The sequence below is a fragment of the Dermochelys coriacea genome, chromosome 4 (genome assembly GCF_009764565.3).
Source record: "Dermochelys coriacea isolate rDerCor1 chromosome 4, rDerCor1.pri.v4, whole genome shotgun sequence".
In the NCBI taxonomy this organism is placed as follows: Eukaryota; Metazoa; Chordata; order Testudines; family Dermochelyidae; genus Dermochelys; species Dermochelys coriacea.
The window spans coordinates 139722247-139736293 of NC_050071.1; the positions used below are offsets into that span (position 1 = coordinate 139722247).

Here is a 14047-nt window from a genome sequence, read left to right on the forward strand (position 1 = left end):
TATTAAATTAACTGCAAAGAAAAAAATTCTTGTACCTTTATTACTCCTTTATGAATAAAGATGTCAGAGTTTTTTCTGCTTGTTTAACATCGGAAATACTAGGAATATCAAGTCTTTGTTTTTCCTGGAGAAACCTTCAGCTCCCAAAAGAAGAGGTAGAAGTGTTGAATTATTCACACAGAGGTTTTCTCCGAAATGTTTGTCAGGAGTTTGAGTAAAATAGGTATTAATGTTGTTTTTTGGTATTCCTCCCTTTTTGAATTTTCATTCCCTTGTGATATCATCACATTAGTACACCAGTTCTTCCAAGTGTCATCCAGCAGAAATCGGGTAGATGAGGATTCATATATATGTATATATTTATTTATTTTAAGGTCAGAGGGGACCATTTTGATCACCTAGTCTGACTTCTTGCATAACAGAGACCAGAGAACTTCACCCAGTGATTTCTGTATATGGTGATACTTTTAATGTTAACCCCACCCCCAAAAAACATTAAAACAAACCAAAAATCTGATATTGAAGTCTTTAAGCATCATAAACAAGCAAATGGGCTCAAGTACATTTTTGGTTTGTAGTTCACCTTTAACACATCTCAGTTCTCTGCCTAAATGTTTTAATCACTATAAAAAAATCTGTCCATACTGTTTTACTCAAAACTACTTTTTTATCTTCTTTACAGCTTGTAAGTGTAATGGTCATGCCTCTATCTGTAATACAAATACAGGAAAGTGTTTCTGTACTACCAAAGGAATTAAAGGAGATGAGTGTCAACTGTGAGTTGCCATTTCTTATAAATATTTGCTATACAAGGCTGTACATTAATTAATTCTAAAGAATGAAAAATGTATGTATTTAGTATGGCATTAAACATTTCCCAGTGCTGACATTTAACTAACTTCACCATCAATGAAACCAGCAGTAGTTTTTATATTGTGATAGTGAGCAAAATGGTTTTCTCAAGATTACTATATTAAGAGTTTATCAACTGAGAGAGAACATTTTATACAGATTTTAAAAGATGAAAAGTAAGTTTTTTTTTTTCTTCAGAATTTATATACCGCTGCACGTATCCCTATTTTTTTTTTTTTTTTAATAGATGTGAACTGTCATTTTTAGGGCACTCTGTTTAAGCAGTTCCTACAGGGGTGGAAAGTCAATATATAGGAAATATAGATAAATCTGAGGTAAGTTTTGAAAGAGATTTGAACAAACTCTGTTTTAAAGGAGAACAAAGCGGTATAAACAGTCACAAAGTATAAGTGTAGAAAAAGTTTTTATACAACCCTACTCCTACATCTGTCTTATCTGTTTAGATTTTAAGCTTTATGGAGCAGAGATTGTCTGCTGTTGTGTTTGTACAGTGCTTAGCACAATGGGACCCCCCATTCTTAAGCACTACTGTAATCATAGAAATATGGGGCTGGAAGGGGCCTTGAGAGATCATCAAGTCCAGCCCCCTGCACTGACACATGACGAACTAAACCTACACCATCCCTGACAGGTGGTTGTCCAACCTGTTCTTAAAAACCTCCAGTGATGGAGATTCCACAGCCTCCCTTGGAAGCCTATTCTGGAGTTTAACTATCCTTATAGTTTGAAAGTTTGTCCAAATATCCAACCTAAATGACCCTTGCTGCAGATTAAGGTTATTACTTCTTGTCCTTCCTTTAGTGGACATGGAGAATAATTGATCACTGTCGTCTTTTCATACCAGCACTTGAAAACTTACTTGAAAGCTGTTATCAGGTCCCTGCTCAGTTGTCTTTTTTCAAGACTAAACATGTCTAATTTTTTTAACCTTTCCTCATAGGTCAGTTTTTTAAAACCTTTTTATTATTTTTTGTAGCTCTTCTATAAACGTTCTCCATTCTCCCCTCCCCCTTTTTCTTGAAATGTGGTGCCCAGAAGTGGTCAGTACTCCATCTGAGGCCTCACCAGTGCCAAGTAGAGTGGGACAGTTACCTCCCATGTCTTACACACTGCACTCTTGTTAATGCACTCCAGGATGATATTAGTCCTTTCTGCAACTGTATCACATTGTTGACTTGTATTTAATTTGCGATCCCCTACAGCCCCCAGATCCTTTTCTTCTGTACTACCACCTGGCCAGTTATTCCTCATTTTGTAGTTATGCATTTGATATTTACTTCCTAAGTGAATTACTTTGCACATGTCTTTATTCAATTTCATCTTGTGGATTGCAGACCAGTTCTTCATTGTATCATGCTTGTTTTGAATTCTAATCCTGTCCTTCAGAGTGCTACGTTGGTGTCATCAGCAAGTTTTATAAGCATACTCTCTGCTCCATTATCCAAGTCATTAATAAAAATATTGACTAGTACTTGACCCAGGACAGACCCCTGTGAATCCCACTAGATACATCCCCCTAATTTGACAGTCCTATACTTTTGGGTATAGTCTTTTAACCAATTGTACACCCACCTTTTAATAATTCCATCTAGACCATGTCTGTAGTTTGTTTGAGAATGTCATGTGAGACTGTGTAAAAAGAACTTACTAACTAAAAAAAATCGTCTGCTGTTTCCTCCTTATCCATTGTGCCAGGAGCCTATCAAAAAGGAAATTAGGTTGGTTTGGCATGATTTGTTCTTGAGAAACCCAGGCTGACTATTCCTTGCAACCCTGTTATCCTCTGGGTGCTTACACATTGATTATTTAATAATTTGTTCTGGTATCTTTCGAGGTAGTGAATAAATAATAATATAATAAATACGATTAAATATGAAAACACAACCTAATAGAAACGTTTCCATTGCAATGTTTAGAAAATGTCAATGCAAAGTTTATTTTTGAAGGATTACTCACATGAGTAAAGGTTAACAGGATTAGGCCCTAGTATGGCAGAAATGAAGACTATTCTTTATTTGGCTGGAGTTGCTTAATGGGGTACATGTGCGAAGAACTATTAAACTAATTTCAAGCAGAGGTTATTTCTTCTTTGAGTAGTGTTCTTGTGTATGTTTCACTTTGTGTGCATGTGCCCCTGCACCTTTGATCGGAGATTTTTGCTTGCAGTGCCTGTTCTGTCTGCATATGCACCTGACACATCCTCTTGTCCTGTACTGGGGCTATATAGGGCTGCATGGGCAAACCGCCCTTGGTTCCTTGTCAGCCGCCTTCCATCAGAGACGGAGGTATAGCGTGCACCTGTTTGCTGTATGCCTATTTCCCCCTTTTATTAGGGTTTATGCTTTATAGTCAGTTCTTATTAGTTTTAGGTTTAGTATCTTATACTTGGAACATTTATTCCCTTCGTCGTCGTCATCGTCTGTGTTTTTCTTCTTCTTCTTTTGTGGATGCTGGGCTCCCTGGTATTTGAAAGGTGCTCCTGTTGTTGAGAAGCAATCCTTGTTTGTGACAGGCACTTCCACTGCATTTGTTGCTTGGGAGACTCTCGTGTTCCCAAAAAGTGTAAAATATGCTTTCTTTTGAGGGAAAATCCTGCAAAAACAGGGAAATTAAGTAGAGACAATTAATGTTGGAGCAATCCTTAAAACCAGCTTTGGGTTGGGGCACTGAGCCCCTCCCTGTGCAGGGACCCTCCACATCTGTCAGTGCTCCATTGTCATTGAGATCACCGTCACAGAACTTCCAAGGGGAACATGGAATTAAAACTCAGATCTCCAACCCTCTCCTTGACAGAGATGCTGATAATCACACTGCCAATACTGAGAGCTTCGCACTCCAAGCTTAAGAAAGGAGATAAGAGGAGCAAAACAGAGTTCCTCATCAATGCAGATCCAGTCACCAGAGACTTCAGGCCCTCAGAGGAATGCTAGTGAGGGTCTGAGTACTTCAGGTACCATGAAGCATGTTAAGACTTCAACTAAGTCCCATACCTCAGCGGTAAAGAGATTGGTACCAAAGACTTCCACTACCAGGAGACCAGCTTCAATGGAATCCTCAACTCCTTTGGTATTGTCATTAGTGCCTCGCATGATGACCTCTGCAACACCATCGGTGCTGATACTGAGTTCTGTTGTGCCAGTACCACAGGAATTCCAGTACCTGAAAAACATTTTGGTACCGAATAAGCCTGAGTCTCCGCTCCTTGCAACCTCTGGATACCTCTCAGTAATGAGGTTGGCTGGTTCACCAACTGCTCATGTTTCTGGGAGACTTATCTCTTCTCCATCTTTGACTATCCATGAGGAGTGGTTGTCACCTCTGATACAAGGTAGAAGAGCATTCTGACTCAAACTCAGAGCTTTCACTTCAAGAATCTCCAATTTATTCCAGGAGATGTTACTCCCTGTGCAGAGGCAGGACACCAGACTACTGCCATTCAACTTTTGGGATGACCAGCATTAAATTCTTCCCCCCATGCCTTATGGTCTCCCTCATTGGCCTTCCTGGAAGCCATGGGCAATGTATCACCGGAAGTTTTCAGCAATCTCACCTAAGTCCCTAAGGCAACATGGAAGACCTCGTTCCCTGGTACAGTGCATCCCTCCTCCCTATTCTTAGCGTGAGGAGACCTTTTATTTATCTTTTAGCACAGGAACATCAAGAACAGCTCAGCTCCGTAACAAAGGAGAATCAGCTTTTGGCAAAAACTTCACTGTGGTCTTCACATGATGTGGCAGAGACGGCAGCCAGGTCTATTTCCACTACATTTAGTGATGAGGTGACCTTCCTGGCTTCAGTTGTCCAGTTTTCTGCGTGAAGGAAAATTGATTGTGGAAGATTAACCTTTCGATGGCCAGAAGCTTTTTGCAGATTCCATGGACCATTTGCTTCATTCCCTAAAGGACTCTAGGGCAATACTTAAGTCTTTGGGATATACACACATGCAAATTAAGGAAGTAATTTAATTAAGCAAATTAAGCAGGATACGGACCCTGGACTTCAGGAAAGCAGACTTTGACTCCCTCAGGGAACAGATGGCCAGGATCCCCTGGGGGACTAACATGAAAGGGAAGGGAGTCCAGGAGTGCTGGCTGTATTTCAAGGAATCCCTGTTGAGGTTACAGGGACAAACCATCCCGATGAGTCGAAAGAATAGTAAATATGGCAGGCGACCAGCTTGGCTTAATGGTGAAATCCTAGCGGATCTTAAACATAAAAAAGAAGCTTACAAGAAGTGGAAGGTTGGACATATGACCAGGGAAGAGTATAAAAATATTGCTCGGGCATGTAGGAAAGATATCCGGAGGGCCAAATCGCACCTGGAGCTGCAGCTAGCAAGAGATGTCAAGAGTAACAAGAAGGGTTTCTTCAGGTATGTTGGCAACAAGAAGAAAGCCAAGGAAAGTGTGGGCCCCTTACTGAATGAGGGAGGCAAGCTAGTGACAGAGGATGTGGAAAAAAGCTAATGTACTCAATGCTTTTTTTGCCTCTGTTTTCACTAACAAGGTCAGCTCCCAGACTGCTGTGCTGGGCAACACAAAATGGGGAAGAGATGGCCAGCCCTCTGTAGAGATAGAGGTGGTTAGGGACTATTTAGAAAAGCTGGACGTGCACAAGTCCATGGGGCCGGACGAATTGCATCCGAGAGTGCTGAAGGAATTGGCGGCTGTGATTGCAGAGCCCTTGGCCATTATCTTTGAAAACTCGTGGCGAACGGGGGAAGTCCCGGATGACTGGAAAAAGGCTAATGTAGTGCCCATCTTTAAAAAAGGGAAGAAGGAGGATCCTGGGAACTACAGGCCGGTCAGCCTCACCTCAGTCCCTGGAAAAATCATGGAGCAGGTCCTCAAAGAATCAATCCTGAAGCACTTAGAGGAGAGGAAAGTGATCAGGAACAGTCAGCATGGATTCACCAAGGGAAGGTCATGCCTGACTAATCTAATCGCCTTTTATGATGAGATTACTGGTTCTGTGGATGAAGGGAAAGCAGTGGATGTATTGTTTCTTGACTTTAGCAAAGCTTTTGACACGGTCTCCCACAGCATTCTTGTCAGCAAGTTAAGGAAGTATGGGCTGGATGAATGCACTATAAGGTGGGTAGAAAGCTGGCTAGATTGTCGGGCTCAACGGGTAGTGATCAATGGCTCCATGTCTAGTTGGCAGCCGGTGTCAAGTGGAGTGCCCCAGGGGTCGGTCCTGGGGCCCGTTTTGTTCAATATCTTCATAAATGATCTGGAGGATGGTGTGGATTGCACTCTCAGCAAATTTGCGGATGATACTAAACTGGGAGGAGTGGTAGATACGCTGGAGGGGAGGGATAGGATACAGAAGGACCTAGACAAATTGGAGGATTGGGCCAAAAGAAATCTAATGAGGTTCAATAAGGATAAGTGCAGGGTCCTGCACTTAGGATGGAAGAATCCAATGCACCGCTACAGACTAGGGACCGAATGGCTCGGCAGCAGTTCTGCGGAAAAGGACCTAGGGGTGACAGTGGACGAGAAGCTGGATATGAGTCAGCAGTGTGCCCTTGTTGCCAAGAAGGCCAATGGCATTTTGGGATGTATAAGTAGGGGCATAGCGAGCAGATCGAGGGACGTGATCGTTCCCCTCTATTCGACACTGGTGAGGCCTCATCTGGAGTACTGTGTCCAGTTTTGGGCCCCACACTACAGGAAGGATGTGGATAAATTGGAAAGAGTACAACGAAGGGCAACGAAAATGATTAGGGGTCTAGAGCACATGACTTATGAGGAGAGGCTGAGGGAGCTGGGATTGTTTAGTCTGCAGAAGAGAAGAATGAGGGGGGATTTGATAGCTGCTTTCAACTACCTGAAAGGGGGTTTCAAAGAGGATGGCTCTAGACTGTTCTCAATGGTAGCAGATGACAGAACGAGGAGTAATGGTCTCAAGTTGCAATGGGGGAGGTTTAGATTGGATATTAGGAAAAACTTTTTCACTAAGAGGGTGGTGAAACACTGGAATGCGTTACCTAGGGAGGTGGTAGAATCTCCTTCCTTAGAGGTTTTTAAGGTCAGGCTTGACAAAGCCCTGGCTGGGATGATTTAACTGGGACTTGGTCCTGCTTTGAGCAGGGGGTTGGACTAGATGACCTTCTGGGGTCCCTTCCAACCCTGATATTCTATGATTCTATGATTCTATGAAGTTTAGCAGGTCTCAGTTAGCTCAAAGGTCCTGCCCTGCTTTATTTTCAGCCTTCCATAGGACACCTAAACTACCAGCTAAGAGGTCATGGTTTTCAAAGAAAAAACCTTTAGATACCTCAGCTGCTTCATCCCAGCCTTCAGTATCGTCCAAATGCCAGTTTTGATTGTTTGGATGAGAATCCAGACCAACCAATGACCAGGTTTTATCATCTGCATAACACAACTCCGGTTCCTCAATTTGGACAATGCCTGTCTCTATTTCCTCAAGCATGCAAGTCTATAATGTCGGACAAATGGGTATTGGAAGCCATTACTTCGGGTTACACTACCCGGTTTACCTCAGTTCCTCCCTTGTAACCCCCTTCCCTGTCCGTTTTCAGGGTCTCCTTTCACAAGCAATTGCTGACACAGGAGGTGTCATCACTCCTAAAACTAGGAGCCTGGAGACAGTCTCACTTCAACACAGGGGAAAGGGGTTCTATTCAAAATATTTTCTGAAACACAAGAAAAACAGGGCTTGGAGACTGATACCAGATCTCAGACAATTGAACTAGCATGTCAGACTTTTTCAATTCAAGATGGTGTCCCTAGCGGCTGTAATTCTGTACCTGGAATTAGGAGACAGATTTGCGACCTTTGATCTAAAAAATGCCTACCACTTTTGCGAGACTGATGAATCCCACGTTCAGTCACAGTCATTACCAGTACTGTAATGTAAAATGTAAAACAGTACCAGGCTACTCTTCAGCCTGTCATCCACCCCAAGGGTATTCTGAAAAAACAAGGTGCTGCCTACCTCTGTCTTTCCCTACCTTGATGGAAGGCTCCTCAAGGGTCGGTCATATCAGGAGGTGCAGTTCAAACAACAGCTTCACCATTCCAAAGTTTATGCCTGCAGATAAATCTCAGAATCAGTCTTGACCCTTACAGAATGAATTATCTTTATAAGCCACTTCTGGATTCTATAATGGCAGAGTTTATCTCCCTCTCGACAGGTTCCTTGTTCTAAATAACCTTATACAAACAGTGTTGCTCAGCCCTCAGGTTCCAGCAAGGACATGTCTGCAACTGCTGGGACACGTGGCAGCTTGTGGTTTTGTGGCACAAAATGCCAGGTTGCATCTTTGATGTCTCCAAGGGTAGCTCCGGATTGTTCATACACCCAGCAAACACAGTCGCAACAAGCAAGTACCTGTATGCAATCAGGTCCTACAGTCACTCATCTGTTGGTGGAATCTATCCAAAGTTAATGTAGGAATTCTGTTCAACCAGAATCCCTCCTACAGTCATATTAACATCGGACTTTTCCCTCTTGGAATGGGGAGCACATTTGGGTCCTCACATAGGCCCTGGAAAATGGTCACAACAGGAACACTGCTTACACATCCCTTGGAATTAAGGGTGGTCAAAAATGCTTTCCTCCACTTCCTTCCCCTGCTCAAAAGCAAGTCCATCAAGATCATGACAGACAACATAGCATGCATGTATTAAATCAATCGTCCGGGCAGAGTGTGTTCCTCTCACTACACCTCAAAGCTGTAAAACTCTGGAACTGTTTCATAGCCAGATACTTATCTGGGCTTCTTACCTCCCAGATATACAAAACACCATGGCGGATGATCTGAGCAGACATTTGTCCTTAAATTACGAATAGGAGTTGGACTCTTGAGTGCTCAATAAAATACTCCTGACTTGGGGATTTCCAGAGATTAATTTTTTTGCGACAGCAGTCAAAACAAAGTGCAGGAAATTCTGTTCCAGAGGGAGTCTCAATCCCCAATCTCTAGGAGACGCTTTCCTCATTATATGGACAAAGGGTCTTCTCTATGCAAATACTCAACTCCATTCCTCTTAAAGATCCTTATCAAGAACACAGAGGACCAAGCCAAAGTCATTTTGTTTGCATCAAACTTGGCCAATATACGTTTGGTTTCTGAACCTCCTCAGACTCACCTCTTGCCTCTGTGGAGGCTACAGATAAAACCTCCAGTATTGTTTCAGGATGAGAGTCAGACCTTTCATCCCAATCTTGGTTCTTCAGAGACCTTATGCTCATCAGAAGTACAAAGATACTGTTGAATAGCAGAAATCTAATAGACATACTTACCTTCAGAAGTGGAGAATTTATAGCCTTTGGTGTAACCAATGTCATCTGTTTTCTGTCCGGTCTCTCTTTTCTCAATCTTGGACTACCTGTTGGAATTGAAAAATTCAGGCCTTTCCTGGAATTCCATCAAGGTTCATTTAACAGCAATAACAGCTTTCCATGTGTCAGGAGAAGGTTTCTTATTATTCACTCATCCAACCACAGTGAGATTTGTAAAAGTATTTATCAATCTTTTCCCACAGATAAGAGCCCCTACACTGCTTTGGGTTTTAAACCTGGTTCTTAACCATCTCAGGAAGCAGCTATGTGCTCACTTTTATATCTGTCTATGCAGCTATGTGCTCATTTTTATATCTGTCGTCTTGGTGGCCATCATTTCTGCTCAAAGGGATGAGGAAATGGGGGCGCTAATTGCAGACCCATCCTTTACTTTGTTCTCCAAGGAGAAGTTATCTCTACGACCCCATTCAAAGTTCTTACTCCTCTGGAGTTAATATCAACCAAACTATTCATCTTCTGTTTTTTCCCCTAAGTTGCATCAGTTTACACAAGAGTCTTCATTTCATACGTTAGCTGTTAAAAGAGCATTGGCTTCTCACTTGGACAGGACTAGGCCATTCAGGAAGACTCCCAGACTTCACTTCCGTTGCAGAGAAGTTTAATGGAGCACCTATCTTTACTCAGAAACTTTCTACATGTATCTTCTGGATATATTATTGCCTGCTATGGTTTTGCTGCGGTTACGCCTCTCCTAAGAGTGAGTGCACACTCTACTAGATCACTGTCTGCATCTCTACTCAGAGATGTTCTGATTGCTTAAATTTGCAGGGCTGCAACATGATCCTTGATGTACATGTTTTCTGACAACTGTGCCCTATTTACTCTGCCAGATCAGATGCAGCAATAGGCAATGCAGTTGTCTCTTTGGTAATGCTCTGCTCCAAAACTTTCAACTTCTCAAAGGGTTACTGATAGGGAGCCACCTAAAGTGGAGTGCCCACAGGGATTCTATTCGAAGATGGAGGAGTTACTCATGTTGTGTAGTAACTGGAATTCTTCAAGGTGCATCCCCCTGTGGGTGCTCCACTACCCACCCTTTTCCCCTCTGCTTAGGAGCTGCCTGTGTGGGCTTTGCGATAGAGGAAGAACTGAGAGCAGTTTGCCTGCTCCGCCATGTGAAACCTTGGTACAGGACATGAGGATGTGCAAGGTGCATGTGTGGGCAGAACGGGCACTGCTACCAAAAATCTCTGGTCAGAGGCACAGGGGCACGTGCGCACTTAAAGTGAAGCACCTGCAGGAGGACACATCTTGAAGAACTCCCATTAGTGCACAAGGTAAGTAACCTCTCCTTCCTGTAATTTTCATACTTCAGTTTCGTTGCTTTCTACTTGCTTGCTTGGGTCTTCCAAGTTTCCATGGTTTCTTCAATAACTCATTACAGCTTCAGACTTGCACCTTTTTGTTTTTAATTGTATACAGTTATTTTCTGAGCTCAAGCTGTGTTCTGTAATTGTTTTTAAATGGATAGAGATTCAAGCCAAAAAAAGGGAGAAAATCAGACTGAAAACCAATATTGATTTTAAAAAATATATTCTTTTTAGGTGTGAGGTAGAAAATCGATACCAAGGAAATCCACTTAAAGGAACATGTTATTGTAAGTACAGCTGCTTTTCTTTGCCTGAAAATAGTTAAATGTCTTATTTGATATATAGGAGCAAATAAGTTACATCTATTTTACTTAGCACATCTGTTTTAAGTGCAGATGGGTTAGGACAGTGGTTCTCAAACTGTGGGTCAGGACCCTGTTCTAATGGGGTTGCCAGGGCTGACATTAGACTTGCTGAGGCCTGGGGCCAAAGCTAAAGCCCAAACCCCACCACCTAGGGCTGAAGCCTGAGCCTCTGGCTTTGGCTTCACACCCCGTCCCCACCGGCAGTGGCAGAGCTTGGGTGGGCTCAGTCTTGGTTCCCCCCAAAGGGTCGTGTAATAATTCTTGTTGTCAGAAAGGGGTCGCAGTGCAATGAAGTTTGAGAACCCCTGGGTTAGGAAATACGGTCTTTACACTACGAAAATTCAGATTATCCTAGTTTTATCTTATTTTACCAGTCTTAAATATTTGAGATCAACACTTTTAGAAAGACATTAGATGAAAAAATATCTTAAATTAAATAGCAATGAAGGGTTCAGACAGGATTTCTAAGGAGGAGTGGAAATTAGAAGTGTGCTAAATCCTGCTTGGGCAGTCGAGGAGCAGCATTGATAGGTTTTAAATGCTAAAAACATTTTAAAGATATGCAGTTATCAAACACAACAATGTTGCTTATGCCAACCACATGGGAAAGGAGAAACAGCACAGTGTAGGGCAGGCTTCTTGATAGTAATTTTGAAACCCAGAAGACTGGGAACATGATGATCTTTAAAAAAGTTATTGTCAGTGCTGTCAATTGTCATGTTAGCTACAAATACTTCATTAAATATTTAGTTCCTTTGTGCACTCCTTTGAGCTCAGCAGAGACTGGAGAGGACTGGATTAGGCTTCTTTCATGGGAGGGGAGGGGAGGAAAAAAGAGAGAGAACAAGATAAGCTATCGGTGGGTCATGAAGCCCCAACCCACTTTTTGAAAAAGGCCTTGTTTTATTAGCCATAATAGCAATTCTGTTGTATTTGCCTGGCCTTTGATTTTTCCCAAATGCAGTGAAAATGTGGTGGTTTACCAGTTTTGCTAGGTGGGTTAATGTTTTTCCTCACACTGTTCTAATGGGAACATTGTATTCTGCCATTCGAAAATGTTTGGTCTTCCTTAAACTCCCATAACATTGATAAACAGTTTTGATAGGTACTTTAGACTTGGTGAAACTACAAGAACTAAGCAATATGTGGTTAAATTATGTAGTCAACCACATTTCCCTTCTATCAAGTTCTCTTAGGATGGAGGCTTTTATCAGATGTCCTGCTTGAAAAATGTAAACCTTTCCCCGCTTCTCTTCTCCCCCCCCCCCCCCCCCAAAAAAAAGTTGGCTTAACTTTAATAGAGTAGGATGTAATACCCTCCAAGCTTGGTATAGTGAGGTGTCTAAAATGTTGATTATTCTCTCCCAAATTCAACTTTCTGTTGGGGGCAGATTATAGCTGTGCAGTAACTCTCTCTTGTTGCAATAAGCTGTTTGCTTAATCTAAATTAGAAATCAGTTACCTGCCTTGCTTTCCAGAAGCTTGTTTTATTTCAAGGCATTTTTTTCACATTTTTTTTTTGCTTGTATTCTTTACAGATACTCTTCTTATTGACTATCAGTTCACCTTCAGCCTTTCCCAAGAGGATGATCGCTACTATACTGCAATCAATTTTGTAGCAACACCTGAAGAGGTGAGTATGGTCTCTTCCCTTTTTATACCCCTACATTTCATGCTTTGTTTCAAAAATCTGTCTTCTCCTTGCCCTGAAGAGAGTGGCTCATACAGTTCTTTGAACAGAACTACAGTCTTGGTGCATATGCATAGTCCACGTCCTAGCCAGAACGTCCTCAATCTGTGTAGCTACATCTTGCTTCCTTGCAGCACCGAATGTTTGTGGCCAAAGCGGGGCATAAGGAACCGCAGCCTAAACCTGCAGTTCACTTGCTTTGTACTGCTGGAATATGTAGTCAAACCCCTCTAGCTTTCTGTTGTTGCTTGCGTTTAGTCTTGTATCTTATTGTGTCTACTTTCTTCACTTTCTTTTAATCTAATATAGTTAGTCAGTGTAGAATTATGCCATGGCACAGTTCATTCTGTTGTTTATTTTGCTTTTTTTCCTGGTGCAAAAGGCATCTCCTTTTGGAATGGAAATATAGAGCAGTCATGTAAGGTATCTAACTTCAGATGCAGCTCCACATTCATGGTGACTCCTGTGCATCAGTGAAGGTCACTTTTCTTTGCTTCTTTCACCTCAAGAGCTCAGAGAGAGGTCAGCCTCCAGTCATTCTGCAGGGACAAATCCCATGGGTTAGCCAGAATAACTCTTAGTCAGTTAACACCAGGGCTCATTCTGTGTTTAATAACCAGCTGAATTCAGAATCCCAAAATGCCTCAGATCCTGTCGGGCAGGAAAAAGTCCTGTTGGTCCAAACACTGCAGTGAGTTAATGCTGTCAGTTTCATCCTTGGAACTGATGGGTGGGGAGACAGGAAAAAGCAACAGTACTCCATTTCTTAAATCAGACTCCAAGAACATCAGAACGTAGCTCAGAGGCTACCAGCACTGAGCTGGTTGTACAGTGCCTAATACAACGGGTCCTTGATCCATCTTTGTGGTCTGTGGTGCTATTGCAGTACAAACAGGAGGCTTCTTGGTACGGTGAATGACACGGACTCCTTCGGTGCAGACAAAACCACTTCCCGTTTTTTTCAGTGCTCACATCATTCCTACCAAAAGATGCTGGGGATGGGAAAAGTCAAAGCAGTACTAATGTCTGTCTGCTCAATCCAGCTGAGTACATGAACTTCTCCAAACACACTCTTGAGCAGAGACTTCTCCTTGGAATGCAGCTTACAGTTCCTTGTTGGCTGCTCTTAAGGAGCCTCTTGGCTCTATGAGAGAGCCCTGCATTCTCCCACAGGATCAACAACCACAGCCTTAAGGCTAACAATGGGGAAACCATGGCTTCGGTGGCCAGGACAACCTCCCCTTGGCACCCAGCAGTGTAATGAGGCCCTATGGGACCTGCACTCCATGACCGGGGTGTCAAGCCAAACAAGGGCTCTGTTGTATTTAATTAGATGGAATATATGGGCCCAAAGAGTCAAAGACATTAACATGGTGCTATTGCTGTCCAGCATTAACCAGTGTTAAAAAGGGTTTGGGGTTTGGTATACAGAGACCCCAGCCTGCCTAGTACATGGCAAACACTGTTAAGAATCG

General features: G+C 42.5%; 1 protein-coding gene across 1 annotated transcript in view; it reads left to right on the plus strand.

Annotated features, from left to right (window-relative positions):
- Window positions 1-14047, plus strand: part of ATRN (attractin) — a 262010-nt gene that overhangs the window by 131383 nt on the left and 116580 nt on the right. Inside the window, 3 exon segments of the mRNA XM_038398370.2 lie at window positions 683-776; window positions 10752-10804; window positions 12421-12515. Of these exon segments, the coding sequence (XP_038254298.2) occupies window positions 683-776; window positions 10752-10804; window positions 12421-12515 (242 nt within the window).